Source organism: Leguminivora glycinivorella, chromosome 18 (genome assembly GCF_023078275.1).
Source record: "Leguminivora glycinivorella isolate SPB_JAAS2020 chromosome 18, LegGlyc_1.1, whole genome shotgun sequence".
Taxonomy (NCBI): domain Eukaryota; kingdom Metazoa; phylum Arthropoda; class Insecta; order Lepidoptera; family Tortricidae; genus Leguminivora; species Leguminivora glycinivorella.
Window position 1 is genome coordinate 1601939 of NC_062988.1, and position 23007 is coordinate 1624945.

The 23007-nt window shown below is 39.4% G+C and overlaps 2 protein-coding genes across 3 annotated transcripts in view; one reads left to right on the forward strand and one right to left on the reverse strand.

The window, feature by feature from the left end:
- Nucleotides 1-1976, forward strand: part of LOC125236062 (tRNA:m(4)X modification enzyme TRM13 homolog) — a 7423-nt gene extending 5447 nt beyond the window's left edge. Inside the window, 1 exon segment of the mRNA XM_048142751.1 lies at nt 962-1976. Within this exon segment, the coding sequence (XP_047998708.1) occupies nt 962-1270 (309 nt within the window). The 3' untranslated portion in view covers nt 1271-1976.
- Nucleotides 1977-10175: 8199 nt separating this feature from the next.
- Nucleotides 10176-22784, reverse strand: LOC125235977 (ADP-ribosylation factor GTPase-activating protein 2). Of its 2 annotated transcripts, none has more exons than XM_048142648.1 (11): nt 22656-22784; nt 22388-22579; nt 21909-22040; nt 20767-20811; nt 17094-17189; nt 15773-16008; nt 14380-14502; nt 13519-13633; nt 12401-12565; nt 11494-11628; nt 10176-10463 (listed from the first exon to the last, which is right to left on the reverse strand). In XM_048142648.1, the coding sequence occupies exons 1-11, from the start codon at nt 22728-22730 to the stop codon at nt 10362-10364; spliced, it is 1416 nt and encodes a 471-aa protein (XP_047998605.1). In that variant the 5' UTR covers nt 22731-22784; the 3' UTR covers nt 10176-10361. The 2 variants fall into 2 exon arrangements, with proteins under 2 accessions (XP_047998605.1, XP_047998604.1); XM_048142647.1 differs by having other exon boundaries at nt 20692-20811.
- Nucleotides 22785-23007: the final 223 nt, after the last annotated feature.

The window sequence follows — 23007 nt, forward strand, 5'->3', positions numbered from 1 at the left end:
GTACCCTAATAAAACATTTTTTTTTTTACTTATTTTTTTGCACTTATTGGTACCAAATTTCAGCTTTATAGTGCTAACGGATACTGAGATCATCCGCGGACGGACGGACGGACAGACAGACATGGCGAAATTAGAAGGGTTCCTAGTTGACTACGGAACCCTAAAAATGGGCTGAGATTATCGGTTAGACCGCGGATCTCTGGCGCGGTAAATTCTGATTTTTTTTGCACACGTTTCTGAGGCACCCGTTTGCCTCAAAGCCCGGTTGATGTGAGGCTTTCGTGATTTAGATTATTTTCGTATCCACATTTTGGTTCGGACAAAAGTTCCATAAAAAATCCCTTTTCTTTTGCAAAGCGAACTTCATACGCAGTAATGGCTTTGTCGTTATGACTCGGGTGACAGACTCTTTCATAAATGAATTATAAAAACGAATTTCAATAAAAGCTTGTCCACACATGCGCGTTTTGAGAACGTAGGCGGAGCGTTAGCGGAGCGCAATGACAGCGGTTCGCCGGACGAACGCTGGCGTTGCGCCCAGCGGACGCCGGCGGAAACTAACGAGCGCGGATTGCGTGCGGAACGCCAGCGTTCGTCCGGCGCACCACTATTATCATTGCGCTCCGCTAACGCTACGCTATCAAAACGCTTTATGTGTGGCGGAGGCTTAAGTTCGTAGAGTAAAATAATTAGTGCCTACGCCAAATCTTGGGATTAGTTGTCAAAGCGGACCCAGGCTTCCATGAGCCGTGGCAAATGCCGGGATAACGCAAGGAGGATGATGAATAATATACTCTGTCAAACAAGTCTGTCAGTAAATAAGAACAAGGAAAACTATTATATGCATCATTTTCTTTAGGGTGCTAGAGAAAAGGATACCCATAGTTTTCTTTGTTCTTATTTACGGGCAGACTTGTTTGACAGAGTATATGTTGTCGTTTTACAAACCTTTTTTTTTTAGGAGCTAGGCATAAACGGCGAAGAATTCAACATAATGCTCGGCATCGTATCTTGGGCGACCTGCGGCGACGGGCGGAGCCGCGAGCGGCGCCTACACCCTCAGGAGGCCCAGGAGGGTCAGGAGACTCAGGAGGGCCAGGAGAAAGGGAGGAGGCAGGAGAGAGAGGAGACGGGAAGGCGGGCGAAGGCGCTGTTTGACTGGGGACGGGTGCTGTGGCTTCGGGCGAGGGGGTTCGATGCTAGACTGTGCTATTATGTCCAGAGGGAAGTGTCGCTTGAGAATGTGGCTATTGTCGCTGTCAAACGGTGACGACAGGTACTATAAGTCATCATCATTCGCTTGCCCTTATGCCATTTATTTGGGGTCTGCACAGCGGGTTCCTCTATTTGGCATACCTTTAATTGTTCGAAACTATTTTCGCATAACAGACTTCGCGTAATCGGTTTTCGACGACTGTTAATTTGGAAGAAAACTGGTGGTTTGGTCATAATCTAAAATAATACGAATATTACTTTGTCCGAAAGTAAGTTCGCATAATTTTGTTTACGTCGATTGTGTTTATGAATAAAATTGATTCGCATAATTGAATTTAGTATATTTCTTAAATCAGATTAACCACCCATACTAAATGCTGTCAGGAGAGTCGGTTAGGTTAGAATTGCAAGATAATTAATCATAAGTATTCTGCGTGGTAAATTTCGACTAAACACAAATAATTTATGCATAAAACCCATTCGGCGAATAGCCTTTAGGCACGAAATATATTCGGACAAACAAAAATATGCCTAGACAAATTATGCGTAACTATACTATGCCATAACAGATTATGCGAACCACAAATGTTTGTTATATTTTACAATATTTGTAACCAAGGTCTTAGTGGATCGATGCGATGCACAACCTTTCAATCTCTGTATTGTGTTTAAAAATTGTGTCAGATTATATTAAATCTTAATGTTTTTACTCATTACTTTGTGAGATTGAGTTATTGCAATATTAGTTTCTAAGAAAGTTAATGTTACATACATACATACAACATACAATCACGCCTGTATCCCATTAAGGGGTAGGCAGAGCACATGAAGTTAATGTTATTTTGTAATATATTTCATAATATGTCATTAGTGTCATTACATAACACTATATGTATTTATAACAATAGGTGTAAGGTAAATGAAATAAAAACATTTGCAAATATAATTTTGTATATTTCAATCATTTTCTAAAAACAAAAAACTATGATTACCGTTATATTACACAATCGTTAATAACTGCTCAAGAAAATGCCAAACAATTACACCTCGCGTTTTCTGGAAGAAATTGCCCGATTGCCTCGCGCTTTACTACTAAAAACATGTGTATGTACAGTCAACCAATTGGAACCCTAGGCCACTCTACAACCATGTCAAAATGACAAGCAGTAAGAGATTTCTTACAATCTGATGTATAACGTCACTATGACATGGTTCCAATTAGTTGACTGTACCTATCTTTTTGTGTAATGTGTAAATAATTTCTGTTGTCACTTGTCACGAATAAATGATTTCTATTTTAGTTAGATCAAGTCATAGGAATAACTTGTAATAACTAAAAATATCTGAAACAGACGAGTTAAAGTTGGAAAACTACAAGTTCTTAAAACAACACAAATATGAATAACTCACATTTATATTCCTACAAGGGGTAGACAGAGCACATGTAACCGCTCAAGCTTCAGTGCCTCAGCAAAATGGTTGAAAGAAAACGAGATTGTGATATTGCATTGAAGTTGCTAAAGCATAGCCCACACAATTCACAAATTATCAAATAATTTAGAAAAACGCTAAGGCGTGCTTAACGCTTTAGACGGCGTGCGAACTCGCATGCGATTTTAGTTACATTGCGGGCTGTTGAGGTTACATACAATTTTGCACAGCCATCAAATACCGCAATGTAATAAAACTCGTATGCGAGTTCTCGTACCGTCTAAATGGATCCTAATTTAGAGAACGCGAGGCGAATCGACTATGGATACTATTCATTGCACTTTACCATCCATATAAACTACTTAATACAATTACTAACACTTTAACTAATCTAACCTCATACTGTTAAGGTCTGGTTTCCTAAGAATCTCCTCCTTAACGGCACATCTATCTTAGGAAACCGAAGCTTTACAATAAGTTAAATTCAGTTAACAATGTTGGTTCAAAGTATTAAATATAGATGCGGAAAACGTGCCAAAATTATGTATACACGACTAAGTTAAGGGTGTGGATACATTTTGGTACTGTGCGCGACTATATTTAAAACTTTGACGGTAGAAAACAACGTTGTCAATAGCTCCCGAGTTTGAACCTTAAAGATATGGGTAGTTGAATGGGAGCTATAGATTTATAGTAAACTAAATGCGTACAATACAATACAACTATGCTACCATACGGCACTGGTCCCACCGCGAGCTAGTAAGCTATGAGCTACCGGCTATAAAAACGAACAAAAGATAATCACTCCCGTGTAAATAACAGAGACACGGCGATGTTTATAGTTACTCGCCCAGCGGTGAGCTATCAATATCGCCGTGTCTCTTTTATTTGCACGGGAGTGATTGAATCTTTAGTTCGTTTTTATAGCCGATAGCTCATAGCTTACTAGCTCGCGGTGGGACCACAGCCTACAGCTATAACGTCTCGCTCACAGCTGATGTAGTCAATAAAATATTGTCAAATTCCAATCATCATCCTATTTGCGTTATCCCGGTATTTGGCAATGATCATGGGAGCCAGGGGTCCGCTTTGACAACTAATCCCAAGATTTGGCATGGGCACTAATTTTACGAAAGTGATTGCCATCTGACCTTAAAACCCGAAGGGTAACTAGGGCTTAATGAAATTAGTCCGATTTTTTAAAATAATTTTATTAAGAAAAATAAGGGACGGATATTATTCTTGCAAAATAACTGTAAACAAGAAAGAGCGAGGATTTGAAACTCAGAATAAGTCGAAAAGTGGAAGAATTACTGCCTTTTGGTAGACTTGAACTCAAGGCTTCTGGTTGTCGTGAATACATTGTTAAAATCCAGCTGTGTGCGTGACGCGATTCCTATCACCAATGATTGCGTTAAAATAAGTATAAAGCTAATTTATACGACCCTTTCAACAACACAACTTGATTGTAAAGTAGACCGCCAAAAATCTTGTACGAAATCTCTCATACGCTAAGATCATCGTACGCCACCGTAATGGCGCCCTGAAATGTAGGTTACTACTTGCATAACAAGAGTCAAGCTGTGTCGTGAATCCTGGCCGTTTATATACAGTCAGCAGCAGAATTTGCGACGCGAAGTGAAAACATGACCTGTAAAGTACAATTATCTGCAAAAATAGGTATATTACACAAGCAAAAAATGACACATCTCTACGAGTCTACAAGTTATAGTCTGTCAAACTATTAACGCCACTAAAAAAACAGCAAATTTATAAAATGTAGGCTCGTTAGGTTAAAGTTCCACAAAAAATTGTGTGTGCCTTTTTAGTGACACATTTGCTTGATCAGCTATAGATATAGTTTTTGACAGATAATTTTTACGCTTTGCCATGTCACATATTTATTTAGCAGTACACAGTAATGGCCCTTTAGATATAGAAACTATTATGAACAACATCCGCGTACCAATTTCTGCCGTTTTCTGAACCATACCAAAAATTGTGCGTTTTGCAACAAGGAATGCAACAATCAAACTATAATGCCCAGCTATCAACACTAAGTGCTTTTCCACTGTCGGAAGGACTTAAAAGGCAAAAATCAAAAATGGTGGCTTCAATGTACGGCATATCGGTCCTACATCCGATATCGGATCGGATAATGTGGAATCGCATTAAGGGCGAAACAGACAAACTGCAAATTGTGAAAACTGCAACGTCGTCATCATCATATCAGCCCTTTATCGCCCACTGCTGAGCATAGGCCTCTTCCTATACAAAATGTACTGAGGAGACATTTTTTAAATTACATTCGGGCGGCGTGGCGCTGACGTCCGTTCCGCGTCTCAGGACATGCGTCGCCTGAGTGTGGATGGTCCCTTAATATGTCAAGGTAGAGTGACAGTACAGTTACCAAATAAGTTGGGTTGCAGTCAGTCTGTTTCGGTCCTAACTGACCATAGGACCTTATGTCACTATCACATAGTGGCATTCACGAAGACGCCTTGGTTCGTGTTGTCATACCATTAAAGTTTAGATTTGTTAAATTGGCGCGTCATCGTAAATGGCAGTCTATAAAGTGGACGACGGTTATTCTCAGAGTAAAGCAAAAGGTTACCTAATTACTATTACAACTGTAAATTGTAGAAATATTGTCTTTTTCATCACACTTCGTAAAGTTTCGCTATTTTAAATTTGAACCTTCTCCCGCAAATATAATATAAGTGTAGGTACTTATTTCTTTTGTTTTAAAAAGCAAGAAAAAAACAAAAGTAATGCTACTTTATATTTCAGTAAAGATGTATTTCAATAACAATTTTACATAAAATAAAGTTTACATATTCATGATATTGATCCTTACCGTGGGACTCAGTGAAACTGTGTAAGAATGTTTTATAATATTTATTTATTTATCCTCTATGTATCCGTGGTTGCGCGGCACTTTACAAGCAAGTGTGATGAAAAATGCATATAAACTACCGGCATATGGAAGCCACTAACCAGAACTCATTTTGAGCACACGCTTACGTTCACGAAATGGATCAATGATTGGACTTTATTTTTGCTTGATTTTCTGGTTAGTGGCTGTGAGATAAATATGATATACAAAACGTTATATTACAATATTTACAGAGCGATTCGTGATTTTTCATGTACTCGACGGATGATAAATGAGTTTTTTTATAAAGTTCTATTTTTTTTTAAATAAAGTATTTAGATACTTACCGGGCGTCCTTTTAATGATTTTGTGAGCCCCTCAACTTTTTAAAAACTTTAATATTATTCGTCGAATACCACTGTATATGCCACGGTTTAATATCATAACATATTCACATTTACAACAATCAAATTATTGTAATATTCGTAAAGATAAACTATACTATACCATAGACAAAATGTACTAACATCGCGTAAATTAAAACAAAATACTGTAGCGACAGATTACTAAAATAGATGGCGCTAGTTTGCATCTTATACTTACAGCCAGTCTCTATTAATAATGTTTTTTTTAGTACAGTGTGGTAGCCGGTGGGGCTGGGGCGCGCAAAAATATCTGAAAACGCCTTATCGCCTTGGCAATAGAGGTACGTCCAGATATTTGTGAGCACCTTGACCGCTCCGATATGTCTGATGACGACTGCGTTTTACGCGTCTTAGTTTTTGTCTTAGGCCAAAATATTCATAGTGTAAGAAAACTATAAAGTCGGGTTTAAAAAGTTAGTAAAATAACAGAAAAATCTGCAACTTATTGTAGTATAATAATTATATCTCCTGCTCACATTATGAACAAACTTACAATCATTATTTACTATGCATCGAAGATATCGATACTCACTAAGGGCGTTTCAACCATCCATTTAGAATCTGAATTGATTTCAGAACATTTCAACCATCCATTTAGAATCTGAATTGATTTCAGAACAAATCAATGTAAAACGCTTTCAATATAATTTCAATAGACGATATACACCTATCAATATGTGAGACATGTTTATAGAGTAGAAAATATGGAAAGGCTCCTTACCGTCACTACTTTGAAAAAATCTCGTATCTCACGCTGCTTCTCAAAGTTAAAACGCAGTAAGTCTATATGCATTCCATACATACTTAATACAATTTTCTTCTCCCCTCACTAGCTCGGAAACACGTGTTTTGTCCTTTAATACCAGCGGGTAAAAACGCATTTTATCCACTAGTGGGTAAAGTAATTTGATCTTGAATAAAGTCAAATTAACTGCTTTAAAATTGATAAAAGTAGGTGAATAAAGATGATTTACCACCTGTAGAACTACTGGAAGCAATGATAAACGCATTTTTTGCGTTGTAGTTTCCTCGCTATAGTAGGGGAAAAGTTTTGTGTTACACTCGGGTGCAAATGTATTTTACTTCTCGTGTGTTAAAAAACTCGCAAGTTCAGGATTCTATTCTCGAACCACTCGCTTCGCTCGTGGTTCAAGTATAGAATCCTTTCACTTGCTCGTTTTTCAATTCCACACTCGGCGTTAAAATACAACTTTGCCCCCTTGTATAACAAATAACTATTTCATAGACAAACGAAGATACTAGTTTTTTTTTAAGTAGTGACGTGTATGTATTTCATTTGATATTAGAACTACTCCTTACAGTCCTTACACGATCCAGTAGTCATAGTCTACCGTAAAGGATTTCTAAAATATCTGAAGTATCTAATGGCGAGTGTCCACACTTTAACTACTCAGTGTCATCGTCTATTGAAGTATATACCCAGTCAAACAATGTTGCCAGTAGAAAAAGACGATTTAGTTATTTTCTGTAACTTTAGATTGTAGCGGTTATTACAGTTTAAGTCACTTATATAAGCAAGGATGATATATGTATACAAGGAATGACAAAGCCCATACAAAAAAGTGTACCACTGAAATGTATGGGCCTTTTAGGGATAAAACTAGATGGCGCTGTTTCACAGCCTGGAAGTGGCAAAAAACATATTTTCCCCAAATATTTTTGCTTGTTTTTATTTTTTATAAGAACAAATGACATATTTCTTTATTTTAATATCATGATATCACACGTTTTGAAAAAAAGAAATTTGTAGGCGTCATCAGTGTAGTTATGATAGTATTTAATAGGTGGCGCTAAAAAAAATTGAGGTACGATTCTTAGTATGAAGATTGTAAATCCATACTAATATTATAAACGGGAAAGTGTGTGTGTCTGTTTGTCCGTCTTTCACGGCAAAACGGAGCGACGAATTGTCGTGATTTTTTAAGTGGAGATAGTTGAAGGGATGGAGAGTACATAGGCTACTTTTTGTCTCTTTCTAACGCGAGCGAAGCCGCGGGCAAAAGCTTTATTATTATATGAGCCTCTTCCTCAGCACATTTCAGATGGATATACGAGGGCTGATTGGAAAGTTCGCGGCCTGACCATTAAAAAAAAAACGTAGTTTCTTTTTTCTGCCGTCATTTTGAACTGTCATTATTTAGTTGTCATCCCGCGAAATTTTAATTAAATGCAATATTTTAAAATAAGTTTTTCCTCTCATTTAAAAATACGTGTAAGCAGTTTTTTCACAATGGACAATTTGGAGCAACGTGATGTAATTAAATATCTTCATAAAAAAGGATTGACTGCGAAACAAATTTATGAAGATATGCAGTGTACATTAGGGCAATCCGGTCCATCATATACGATGGTAAAAAAGTGGGCAGCTGAATTCAAGCGGGGACGAGTCAGTATCGCAGATGACCCTCGCTCCGGGAGGCCAACTACTGCGACCAATCCAAATAATGTGGCAACTGTATGCAAAATGATAATCCAAGACCGACGGTTAAAAGTGAGAGAAATAGCCGACATCGTAGGCATCTCCTGTGAAAAAACTCAAAACATTATAGTTAACGAATTAGGGTTTTCCAAGGTGTCGGCGAGATGGGTTCCAAAGCTCCTTTCAGTGGAACAAAAAATCACTCGTCTAACAATTTCACGCGACTGTCTAGACCTGTATGAAGCTGACCCTCAAGACTTTTTGGACAGATATGTTACTATGGATGAGATATGGGTTTACCACTATACGCCCGAGACTAAACAGCAATCAAAACAGTGGGTTCGTGCTGGATCTCCGCCACCCAAAAAGGCAAAGGCCATTTTGTCGGCAAATAAAGTTATGGCATCAGTGTTCTGGGACGCAAAGGGTGTAATAATGGTTGACTATCTCCAAAAAGGTACGACTATAAACTCGGACTATTATTGCGAACTTTTACGTCGATTACGTCGACTTTGAAAGTAAAAAGACCTGGAGTGCTGACAAAGAAAGTTCTTTTCCACCAGGACAATGCACGCGTGCATAAGTCACTAAAGTCAATGGCAGAAATTCATAATTGCGGGTTGGAATTATTGCCGCATCTGCCTTATTCACCCGATTTGGCACCATCGGACTTCCATTTATTTCCAAACTTAAAAAAACACATGGGTGGTAAGAAATGTTTGACCAACGACGAGGTCCAAGCTGAAGTGGATACCTATTTTGAAGGCCTGGAGGATTTTTTTTTTTTAAAGTGGTATAATGGCTTTGGAATCCAGATGGAATAAGTGCAAAGACCTTAACGGGGACTACGTAGAGAAATAAAAATATTATAAAAAAACTTTGGTTTTGATTTCATACTTAAGCCGCGAACTTTTCAATCTGCCCTCGTAGTTTTAGTATTCTAATATATCTCTCTCTCCGATATCCCGTACAAGTAAGGCGCCGTCTTAGATTTTTGCCTTTGAAATCCTTCCGACATCCGATATCGGATCGGATAATGTAAAAACGCACTAAGGCGGGCTGCTAGTACCGGGCTTATTGAGGAGCGCTTATAGCTCATATTTTTACTACGCGCGTTGGTTTCTTTTTACGTTGCATTATAACACGTCGTTTATGTGAAATAGTTTTTGAGTTAGAAGGGGGTCAAATGTGGCTCCAAACGGTTCGTGTAAGGCCGTTTTCACATTATCCGATCCGATTGAAGGGATGGAGAGTGACATAGGCTACTTTTTGTCTCTTTCTAACGCGAGCGAAGCCGCGGGAAAAAGCTAGTCCTATATAAATCATCCTTGCTTATAAGAAATATAAGGGTCGAAAGTGAGTAACGAAATTTTACCTTATTGTAAAACGTCGCAAGAAAGGTAAAATCATGTCAGTTAATAGTCGCGAGGCAAACGCCCAATGTACGTCTTCATTTTGCCGAGGCAAGTTCCTCGGCCGAACAAAATCCGCCAATTGCGCGTTCGACTCGTATATGAAATTAAATACTATTTTTGGGAAGATTACCTTTTAATTTACCTCTTTTTCTACTGACGGAAATTTGCTTAAACAAAGGATACTATAGACTAGACAGCCAAATAATAATACCACTACCGAACGAGATGGTCACATACAAATTATAATAAGAGTGACAGAGAGCAAAATGTTATTTTTTGTCTTTGTCATTGTTTCACTTTTCCGCCGTTGCCACAAACGAGTTTGTGGCAAACAATAAGGACGTGACTTGTCAAGCTTATTATCCGCCCAAATTACGTAGGTTGTTTATGGTAAAATGTCAGCCATTTTTAAAGTGATTCTTAAATTCGCTCCATTATTCTATATCTGTCCCTTACGGGTGTACGCTTGCGTCAAGTCTATAGTATCCTTCGTCTGAGGGAATTTGACAGGTAGTCTAATCACTCACGCCCTAGGGGAGAGGAGGGTAATGTATGGAGGGTCAGTAACCGTAGCGTTCTTGTATGGACGACACGACGCCGTTGGCGAGCGAGGAGAGACGACCCGCCACGCGGGTCACGCCGGCGCGGACTGACTCACGGACCTGCACAAGTACACATTAATTTAATAATTTTATACTAAAATAAGAATTGAAGACATTTTACATACGAGTATATTGACCTAGCTTAGCGACCGTCCACACTCAAGAGACGCATGTCCGCCGACGCGGAACGGACGTCAGCGCCACGCCGCCTGAATGTAATTTAAAATACGTCACCTCAGTACATTTTGTATAGGAAGGGCGCGCAAGGGACGTCGCTTGGCGCGCCGCGCCGCCTGGGGGCGCGTCTTACGTCTTTCCTATACAAAATGTACTGAGGAGACGTTTTTTAAATTACATTCAGGCGGCGTGGCGCTTACGTCCGTTCCGCGTCGGCGGACATGCGTCTCTTGAGTGTGGACGGTCCCTTATACTATGGGTACTAGACGACGATATACATACTTATATAACTACATACTGGCGCGATACCGGGCCGACAAACCTAATATATAGCTTGATTTAGCTCAGCACAAGGATTTTATTGATTTGATTATTGAACTATTTTGATCAGCTGACTGAGGGCCGCCATCTTGCCGAGAAAATTTGCTCGGGCGAGGCAAACGTCCGTGCGTGAGCACAAACGTTTTACGTACGACTAATTACCTTGCGAGGTTCCTCGATCAGTGTGGAGTTGGACCCAGCTATTTTTAAAACACATCCCTTGAAACATATCTTTGGTCAAACTATATGCTGATGCCCGGCCGACGAAATTAGCGACCATATTTTGCGTTTCCTAATGCGAAAGAAAAACGCATGAAAACTCGAAAATTAGCGTTTTCCGGGACCTAAGGCCAAGCTAGATCGATTTTACACCCCCGAAACTCCCCACATAACCAATTTCAGCGAAATCGTTAGAGCGGTTTCCGAGATCGTCGGTATACAAATATAATACACCTAAAACCTAAATCAATTGTGATGTGTAATATGCAACAATATTATAAATAAATGAGTATGAGTAATAATTCTTGTATAAATACATAAATATACAAGAAATAACAAGAACGAGCAATTGTTTAAAGGTATAAGATGTCACCTCGTCCAGCTGAGGAGCGGAGACCGCGAAGGAAGGCTGCGGCGCGCGCTCGGGGCGGCCGAAGTACTCTGCGGAGCTGATGCTACTGCTGCCTTGGAAGCGAGAGAGGTTCGCGTCTCGCTCAAATCGGTTATCCTGTAAACAAAGATTTATATTTTTCTTATTCTCATTCTAGCTCAAAAGCATATTAATGACTATGCCTAGATATTTTTCTGGCACGAACGTCAAGTTGTAAATGCTTGAGAAAATAAAAACATTGACAATCCTTTTATCGATAAAATAGCCCTTATTAACTTCTAAAATCTTGAATAATAATCTAAGAACTTATCTAAACTATTAAAATATGGTTCATTTTAATTATTATTGTCCATTTATTTTCAAACATGTGACATTCGTATACAACACATACGTACTATATAGTATGAATTTTCTGAGATGAACTTTTCGCTTTTGCCCTGATCTGTTAAACAAAGGCCTTTGTTTCTATTATTCGCGGCGGTTAGCTCTCGTTTAAACGGCACGTGCTATAGTCTCAATGTAGTTAAAAAGCAACTATCATGATAGCAATAAGGTTCAAATCCATAAAAAGCCCTTTCGGAGATAACACGTTTTGTCATCTTCAAAAAAAGTTACCTGCACACTGCAAACTGTTTAATAAATTTGAACCTTATTACTATCATGATAGTTGCTTTTTAACTACACTGAGACTTTAGCACGTGCTGTGGAAACGGGAGCTAACCACCGCGAATAATAGAAACAAAGGCCTTTGTTTAACAGATTAGGGCATAACCGAAAAGTTCATCTCAGAAAATTCATACTATACACATACGTTCTATTCGTATACAAACATTAATGTTTTATACGAATGTCACATGTTTGAAAATACACCACCTAATTTCAATCCTACCTGTTCTCCAAAGAACTGCTGTGAGCTAATAGCCTTGGCAGAGCCGAACTTCTTGACGGCAGAGTCATCTTCAACTGGCTCGGGTTTACGTGCACCGCGAGAACGGTTAGGAGCGGGCGCCGGCGCGGGCGTGCGGTCTTCAGTGGGAGAAAACATGGTGTGGACCTGGGGGGGATAATCATAATGTCAGTGTTGTATAATGAGGGTTGTTAAAGTATATTATGAGTGTGAGCAAGGACGATATAATACCGGGACAAAGCCCATACAAAAAAAGCGTACCCCTGAAATATATGAGCATTTTAGGCTTAAAACTAGATGGCGCTGTTTCGCAGCCTGGAAGTGGCCAAAATCATATTTTCCACAAATATTTTTGCGTTTTCATTTTTTATAAGAACAAACGACATACTTCTTTATTTTAATATCATAATATCACGTCAATACACATTTTGAAAAAAAAAATGTAGGCATCGTCAGTGTACTCAGTGTAGTTATGATACTATTTAACAGGTGCCGCTAAGAAAATTAGGTACGATTCTTAGTATGAAGATTGTAAGTCCTATATAAATTATCCTTGCCAATATTAATAGATGAAAATTTCACCCTTGCTTTCGTGATCCGATGGCCGAGTGGTTTTACAGGCATCCGTCCGGTTAACGGAGTACGCTGGTTCGATCCCAGCTCGGAACACTTGGAGGCCTTGGTCACTTTTTCTTTGTATATGACATTTATTTAATGTTTTCATCACACCCGCACTTTTGAGCGCTACGCCAACAAACTGTATCACAGTTTGGCGAAAATTTAATTTACGGTACTATGTAACTGTGTTTTTTTCTTTAAATAAATTAAAAAAAAAAAAAAAATGTGCTTTTGCACGCAGACGGAGCGTGAGTTGTAGAAAAATCGTTCTCTCAAGGGAATAATGAAATTTCTTGCACCATACTTAACTTTTTTACATCTATTTACATATTTTTTACATTGCGAATGTGATGAAAAACATTGTGTGTAACTCGGGGAGTATGAATATTACTAACTCGAGTAATAGTATTCGAGTTAATAATATTCAACTTCCTCCCCCTATTGCACAATGTACTATTAAAAGTATAATGAACAATATTTACCGTGCGCGAAGGTTCCGGCTCAATATTTTCCCAGGACGTGGACAGAGGCTTGGCGCGACTGTGCGTGTCTCCGAGCATCGAGTCCAAGCCCCGTCCAGTGCTGTATGGTTCGTTCCTGAAATTATCACAAAAGCTGTTAACAACTGCAACTAAAGGCTAGTACGCACTAAACGGCTAACCGCGTGCGGTTGCGGCAGGCCGCATAGTAATAAATAATATCCATACCAATATTATAAATGGGAAAGTGTTTGTGTCTGTTTGTTTGTCCGTCTTTCACGACAGAACGGAGCGACGGATTGAAGCGGTTTTTTAAGTGGAGATAGTTGAAGAGATGGAGAGTGACATAGGCTACTTTTTGTCTCTTTCTAGCCCCCCCACTTTCCTCAAATGGGAGGTGGAAGTTTGTATGGAGCTTTCCGCAATTTTCGAACTGAACGCGAACGAAGCCGCGGGCAAACGCTAGTAATAAATAAATAAATACTGGAGGACACCTTACACGGATCAACCTAGCCCCAAAATAAGCAAAGCTTGTACTATGGGTGCTAGGCGACGATATACATATTTATATAGATAAATACATACTTATATACATAGAAAACATCCATGACTCAGGAACAAACATCTGTGCTCATCACACAAATAAATGCCCTTACCGGGAATCGAACCCGGGACCGCGGCTTAGCAGGCACGGTCACTACCAACTACGCCAGACCGGTCATCAATAGCGCGTGCAGTGTTTGCGGTTACCCGCAGTGCAACTGGCCGTGAACGTGTTTTTTTTATATACCACGTCGGTGGCAAACAGGCATACGGTCCGCCTGATGAAAAGTGGCCACCGTAACCTACGGATGGATGGTTTACCTGATCATTGTGAAGACAGAGTTGAAGTCGTCGAGATCGTCGAGCGTGGACCGGGAGTTGTTCGCCGGCGCGCCCTCCTGCTCTATTATTGTCATGTCCGACGTGGCTGAGTGTGATACACCGCTGCGAAACAATTAAAAGATTATTTAATAATATTTTAGCAAATTTGGAAATTTAATTTTAATAGCCGGGTCCACACAAGGCAGGATGCTTGATGATGTATTCCTGTTATCCTTCACTATGGTCTCTGTCCTGGGCTCTTAGAAGAATCTTCCACTTTTTAAGATCCTGGGTGACTGCTTCCAAATCCTTCCAGCCTAGTCCACTTGCGCCAGCCTCCTCCACTGACCGCCTCCACGTGGTACAAGGCCGCCCCGACCGTCTACTGCCAGGTACTTGCCAGCAGAGACCCTGCTTGGACAGGTGGTTGTCTGCTCTGCGTAGCACGTGCCGTATCCATCGCCACTTCCGTGCGCGTATTTCCTGGCCTACGGGTTTTTGTCCCGTCATCAGCCACAATCTAGCGTTTGAAATAGTTGTCGGCCAGTAAATACCCAAGATGCGTCGGAGACACTTGTTAATAAATACCTGCCACTGATTGATGTCCTTCCTCACAAGCCGTGTTTCGCAACCGTACAAAAGGACCGACTTGACGTTAGAGTTGAACATTCTAATAGGGCAGGATGCTTAGCCGAATAAAACGCCGTATGTGCCACAGCAAGTTGTAGGAGGTAGGGCATAGCGAATGATATTCCGCTTTGTGTGGTAGGGCACAGCACAGCGGATGCCTTTGAGTCGTCGGCAACCCAAACCCTCCTTTGAACTTGTACACTCCTTTTTGCTGTGTACTTAAACTTAACACAGCAAAGGGGAGTGTACAAGTTTCTAATGGGGTTGCAACGCGCATGTGACACTCTTTGAGTTGCAGGCGTCCATAGGTTACGGTGACCGCTTTCCATCAGGCGGACCGTATGCTTGTTTGCCACCGACGTAGTATTAAAAAAAAGCAATCCCAAATCTCTCAGCCTCCGCCTTGCCTCCAGCCGGAGACTTGCCACTTCCTGTTCCACCTGTTCCATGCCAGTAGTCAACTGTGACACGTTCCAAAAATACGCACTAAGCGTTTCGCTTCAACATTTCTTTTGCGAACCGGCAAGGAGTGGAATGCCCTGCCTGAGTCTGTGTTTCCATATGAGTACAATCCAGGTATCTTTAAAGCAAGAGTAAATAGGTATCTCCTAGGTAAACATGCTCCACCGTAGACCGCATCATCACTTACCATCAGGTATTATATGATCGTGGTCAAACGTCTACCTATTCATACTAAAAAAAACACTACTTTGGTCTACTTTTGTCATTGACATGGTGTCAGATGGGCAATGTTTATACTTACTGTGAAGTCCCTCTATGTGCCGCAGCGATCCCAAGTCTGTCAGCCTCCGCCTTGCCTCCAGCATTATAAGCCAGCCGCAGACTTGCCACTTCCTGTTCCACCTGTTCGATGCCAGCGGTCGACTGTGACTGTGCAGCCTCGGCCTTCAGTTTCTCAGCCATCATGGCTTCGCGTTCCATGTCCTCGAAGTTTGCGGCGACCTTAGTGGCGCCTAGACCGCCTTTGCGAGCGCCCAACTGAGAGAAAAATTTGTTGGACGATTATTCATTCTATCCAGTGTTTGGATAACCTAACCACAAAATTAAAATTTTGAAAAAAACCCCGACCGCGACATAGTGAACCGATTTTCATGAAACATGGCTAAAAACACTCCCGACTTACTCAGCTTTCAGATAAAAAAACTAAATCCAAATCGGTTCATCCGTTCGGGAGCTACAATGCTACATACAGACAGACAGACAGACACGTCAAACTTATAACACCCCGTCGTTTTTGCGCCGGGGGTTAAAAATTCACATGTGTGGGGAAAAAAAGTGAGATTCATTCTATCTCCAGTGTAGATTTGTCGTTCAATTATAATGTTCATAAGTAAATTTAGAAAAGGGATGTACCCATAAAATACATTAGTCCCAGCAATGTGACCCATTTCTCGGAGCTACAAGTAGTACAAGTTTTCAACTTGTCATATTAGGCAGGAACTAGTTAGTTTAAAACTTGTACTACTTGTAGCTCCGAGAAATGGGTCACATTGCTGGGACTAATGTATTTTATGGGTACATCCCTTTTCTAAATTTTTGACTGCAGCTTTTAGTTTGCGACAAAACTGCGTCCTGTAACACAAGATTTCCTAGCTCAGGACACAGGGTCGTGATTTTCTGTAATTGTTAATTTATATAATATAATAAACTTTTAGCTTCTTCTTATGTTATTTTCTTTAATCTTATTTTTATTGAGGCTTTGGACACTCTGGTTGAATATTATGTCAGCCTCGTGGGTGCTTACAAAGCTCCCTACTGAAGGGAGAGACCGAAAAATGGGTTACATGACTCATGTAATTGCTGTGAATAGACTATTTAAGGGGCAACCCACACACAGGCGACGAACGTCGTAAGACGCAGAACGGACGCCAGCGCGCCGCCCGAGTGAAATTTAAAAACCGTCTCCTCAGTACATTTTGTATAGGGAAGACGTAAGACGTGCCGCCTAGAGGCGCGGTGGCGGCGGCGTGGCGCCGCGTCGCTCGCTGACGTCCGTTCGCCGTGTTACGACGCGCCTCGCCTGTGTGTAGATAGTTTCTTAGACCCGTAGTAGGTATACTGACCGTGGTGCGTTTGGGCTGCGGTTTCCGTGCGGTAGTTGACTGCGCGGGTGACTCCCAGAGTCTCTGTCCTGAGCTCAGCGCTTCTGGCTTGTCCACCTGTATACCAGATATATTTATTGTTAAACTTTCGTTCCTAGAGGTATAATAGAAGCATCCATAACACAATCTACCTGCAGCAATAGACTAAAGCCTGACCATAACAATATGAATAAATATTTAATATTCGAGAATCGGTTGCGCACTGGCTCTGTCAACTGCATGACAGAGCAACCGGTTTTTTTTTTTTAATATTTGAATTTAATATAATATTAAAGACTTATTCCTGGACTTGAAAAACTATAAATCGGACTATTGGAGATAAAAATACTGAAGACATTTTAACTGGACTTGACTTATGTTCTACAAAAAGGAAGACGTTGTAACCAAAAACAACTTATAACATGACGAGGCAGCACGGCCTATGGTCTTAGCCTGTCTGAATGGACGAATAAAAAAAAAAAAATGTGACAAAGTGTTGCCACAGTTAACATGAAAAATATACGAAAAATGATAGGCAAAATTAAACACGCGCCATATTGCAGAATATCATTAGAACTAGAACTATTTTCTTCATACTATACCGAGCTGTCACCATATACATTTGATTTGAATTGTGACAACCGGTCTGGCCTAGCGGGCAGTGACCCTGCCTGCTAAGTCGCGGTCCCGGGTTCCCAATCCCAGTAAAGGCATTTATTTGTGTGATGAGCACAGATATTTGTTCCTTAGTCATGGATGTTTTCTATGTATTTATATATATATATATCGTTTTCTAGTCTGAGTACCCATAACAGAAGCCTTCTTGAGCTTACCGTGGGACTCAACCTGTGGAACAATGTCCTATAATATTTATTTATTTAATTGAAATATATATGTAACCAATAACGATATGATAAAAGTGAGTAGACTGTCTTTCAATATTTATGTTTCAATTTGTCATAAAAATTTAAACTACTATGATGAAGATAATAATATCATCTTAATATGATGATGAAAATGAAGATATATAATATTATCTTCATCTTCATCATCATATTATGAGAGAAGATAACGAAAAACAAAAAGTGTTGCTGTAAAAAACAAAAAGTGACATCAAGATACTACAAAAAATGTTGATAAATAAATTTCTAAAACTAAGCTATTGCAAGCTTACAGTTCTTTGTTAACACAAAATTACAAAAAGTAACAAAAAGAAAATGCAATATATTTCATAAGCGATGTGTGCTCTTTGACACAGATAACTCTAGCTATTTAATTGATTGACAAGTGGAAAGAACCAGCCAAAACCACTTTTATGATAAATAAATGTTAAGAAATACATGTAAGTTATGCAAATGAGTCACTATCTTATGTATAGAGATTGAGTTAAATGTAAATATATGTTGTGGCCAAGAAATAAGTCCCACTATGTCATTTCGCCAACAAACTGTCATACAGTTTGGCGAAAATATTGGAATGAGGATACTACTGTGTAACCTTTTTTCAGTAAATTAAAAGAAAAATTCCATAAGGATGCTTTGACGAATTATTTGTATGAAATTACAAGCAAATTTCATTTTTATTGTAAGCATAAACAAGACACCTTTGACTAGACTTCAACACATAAGGGAATTAAGTGGTGATGAGTAATACCAGCACTGCACACTTTCTAAATTATTAAATGAGTCATTAGTTAAATCATATAATTATTAATATTACATAATACATCGAATGTTTACTGGTGAAACCCGATAAATCGAGTTAATTTGTCCTTGAAATAACAACATTGTGGAATTTGACGACCATCTGGCGCAGTCGGTAGTGACCCTGCCTGCTGCACCGCGGTCCCGGGTTCGAATCCCGGTAAGGGCACTTATTTGTGTGATGAGCACAGGTATTTGTTCCTGAGTCATGGATGTTTTCTATGTACAGTATTTGTATATTATATATATCGTTGTCTGAGTACCCACAACACAAGCCTTCTTGAGATTACCATGGGCCTCAGTCAATCTGTGTAAAAATGTCCTATAATATTTATTTATTTACTCATAGTTCGAATTTCAAAAACCAGTTTGTTCAACTTATCGGGTTTCACCAGTAAACCCTCGACATACAGTAAACGGCGATAAAGAATGCACATCACATCAATCTTTGGAAAGAGACAATTAACGTCACATAAGCAAGAAAGAGACAACACTTTACGAAGACGAAAAAACGATGTGCATTTTTTATCGCCGTTTACTGTACTATGTTGAATATCACAGAGCTATTTAACAAGCAGCCTTGTTTTTTTTTTCTTTCGTAGAAACATTAAAATAGCTGAAGAAACTGGCAATTTTAGACAAACCTACAGCTGGCCTTGCCACATCTGTATTGCATGATAATGATCTATTATAGTTAACAGGTTAAATCAACTAAATTATATTAATTGTAAAAAAAACTATTAAAAAATATTAGCAATTTCAATCCTAGGCCACTCTAAAACTATCTTTTGGTCGTTTCTGTAGCTCATCGCAGCATTACTCTCTTTTGGAGGCACCAGCACCTAAGAGAATCATATTCAGATATTTGTCACCACCTTGCTCCGTCTGGTGTATCTGATAACATACACAAAACAGCAAAGAACAAAAAACGAATAAAACTTGGACTTATACTGAACGGGATGGGATATATACTGTGATTTGATTACCTAAGCTCCTGATATTTTGACGCAGTTACTTGCATCATGATCACATAAAATCGAATTTCTCAAATCTGAAAGTTACAAGTTACAAGCGGAAGTCTCATTCCAACTTGTCATATTAGACATTGACAACCACTTCTAAATAGGCTAGTTTCCTACTAGTCAAATCAGCTTTTTTTAAGAACTGTCAAAACGATTTTCTAATATGGAATTACGATGAAATACTGAGGACTTATTAAATAAAAACAATTTAATAAGTTCAAACACCGACTGAAAGAAACCTTCTGCAAACTTCAACAGGTCATCATTGTAATACATAGTGGCTGGGTAGCCTGAAGTGTTACTTTTTAATGTTGAGATATAAGACCAAAACGATTTTATATTACTTTTAATATTTAATTCAGTATTTTTAGTATACGTGTTAAAACATTCTAATAGTAATATTTTACATCTTTTTCTAAGCAAAGAAAACTCGGCGTAGTCTACCGCAGAATTCTATATTTTCCAACGCCGCCAAAGTTTTTTTTCCTGTTTATCGTTTTTTTTAAGGCCAAGGAAAACCACTTTGGAGTATTTTTATTAACTGTTTTTTTTAATGGCACTAACCTATCCGAGTTACTTTTTGACTTATTAAATAAAAATTATGTTTAAACTTAACTATAGTCCATGTTTTTCTTCTAATTATGCTAATTATGCGGTGGTTTATTTCGTGCACTGCATAAAATATATTATTTTAAGTGTAGGAAACCAGCTTATTGTAACTTGTAGCTTCGAGAAATGATGAGTCTAATGAATATAACTATGAATCATTAAAAAGTAAAAAACTTGCTTGAGCAACTGCAAACTAAAAGTGGAAACATTAAAATGGAGTGCCGAGTCAGTGGGCAGAGGTGTTACCTGCGGTGAGGCATGCAGGTTAGAGTTAGTGCTGAGCGAGGTGGCGGTGGTCTCGGCAAACCAATCCGACTCTACCTCCTTTGTTTCCTTCGTCTCTACCGGGGCGGGGTCTATGTGGAGCTGAAAGAAATATTACAACATATTAATGATTTTATTGAATTATTGCTTTATTTAAAACTCTTGTGTTACTAGCCAGGTCCACATCCACACACAGCAAGGTACAGACAACCAATTGGAACCCTAGGCCACTCTATAACTATGTCAAAATGACAAGCAGTAAGAGATTTTATACAATATGATTTATAATGCCACTATGACATAGTTCTACAGTGCCTAGGGTCCAATTGGTTGACTGTACATCTGTATTTGCCATTTTCCATGCTAGTTAACCTTGCAACATGCTTCACTGTGAGTGGACCAGGCCTATTAATGAAAATTAGTTGAAATCAGGACCCATAGTTGAAACCAATCAAAGTAAGAGAATAACTTAAACTAAAATGAGAAGGCAAAGATCAAAAAGATACAAACATTTTAAAAAATATTCTTGTGTAAAAATATTAAAGCACTCAGAACTATAAGAGTTGATATAAACAGTCATTAAAGCTATTAGAACAAGAAATAAAATAGTTTTTTGTAGAAGCCTAAGGCAGCGTTCCCACTTATGCGTCGCGTGTCTCGGGGCGCGCAAAGGGCGTCCGCGCCACGCCACCTGAGTGTAATTCAAAAAGCGTCTCCTCAGTACATTTTGTATAGGAAGGACGTAAGGCGCGCCGCCAAGCGGCGCGGCGCGCGCCCCGCCGCCGCCACGCCACCTGGGGCGCGTCTTACGTCTTTCCTATACAAAATGTACTGAGGAGGCGTTTTTTGAATTACACTGAAGCGGCGTGGCGCGGACGCCCGTTGCGCGCCCCGAGACACGCGACGCTCTGGTGTGGCCGGTCACTTAGGTAAAGCCAGATAGATATTAGGTAAGTAAAATAACTTACTTCTTTAACTTACCCATCTCTAAAATATCACATAAAACAAATTACTCATACATTCTTAAACTGCAATAGAATTAAAGATTTTACAAGTTTTGTCTTGCCCTAAACTTGGCAACATATCTAAAGATATTATTTTAAGAGCTTTTTGCTACATTAGGCACAGTTTTGAGACTTGAACTAATGATTTTTTTTATTATTGTCAAGGGCTAGATATCAATAACCATAGCATCATACCTTGGTCCCGTAGGTCTTCATGGCCTGCTCAGACATGGTGCTGAGTTTCTGGCGGTACATCTCGGCCACGCGCGAGCTGTACTTCTGCCGCGCGTCCTCTGTGTTCAGACCGTGTGAGCGGAAGTACTGAGTCTGCGGAGAAAATAAAGGTTGCATATAGTTTTACTTGACACATAATGCTAGTAACCAGAACTTAACATAATATAACATAGACATTTTTGGATTTTTTGGTTATATTAGATAGAAAGAAACGAAGAATATTTTAGAACCAAGAAAACGAAAGTAACGTTAAACAAACAGAAGATCTGTGTATGTCATGATTCATCTAATTGGTCCAATAAACAAGGTATTGAATCTGTCATGAGTACCTCTAACTTCGACTGGAATTTTGTCTTCAAAATGATAGCATTCAGGTTTAATTTCATGGTAGTTTAGTGGCAAGTCATTATGAGCTAGAGACAAGTGAGATGATAACATACGGCGTTGGCATTCCCGCCCAGCTGCATGTTCCGCAGCTGCTTCCATGTCCAGTTGGTGTCCAGTTGCGTGGAGCGCACGAACGTGAGGTGCACGCCGAGGCTGCGGTGCACGGCGGAGCAGTCCAGGCAGATGAACACCCCGTACGTCACCGACGACCACGTAGGGTTCTTCGCGTTGCAGTCGAAACATACCTGCGCCAAGCAAACCACGTCAAAACAGTCACTCAAAACTCATTCCCACATTAGCCAGCTATCGATTTATACGCACTTTATTAGCCTGTATAGCCCGTAATCTTTGAAAAACAGCTTCAATATCGCTTTTACTTGGCCCCGAGTCAGCCATTTTCGACGTGTTGTCACGTAAATGTCAGATGTCAAACTTGTCACCACGACGAACGATCGGGACCAAATCGGGACCCCCTCCTTCCATTTCATAGACAAGATTGTTTCGCCATCGTAATAAATCGCTAAACTAATTAAATCGGCCTAGTTTATACATTACAATTCTAATTACAATAATTAACATTCTTACTAATAAATTTCGTCTTCTCTATCTATGCTGAAATCTCTTTTATAATATATTGAAATGGTTTTTGATATTTATTGTTAATCCATACTTT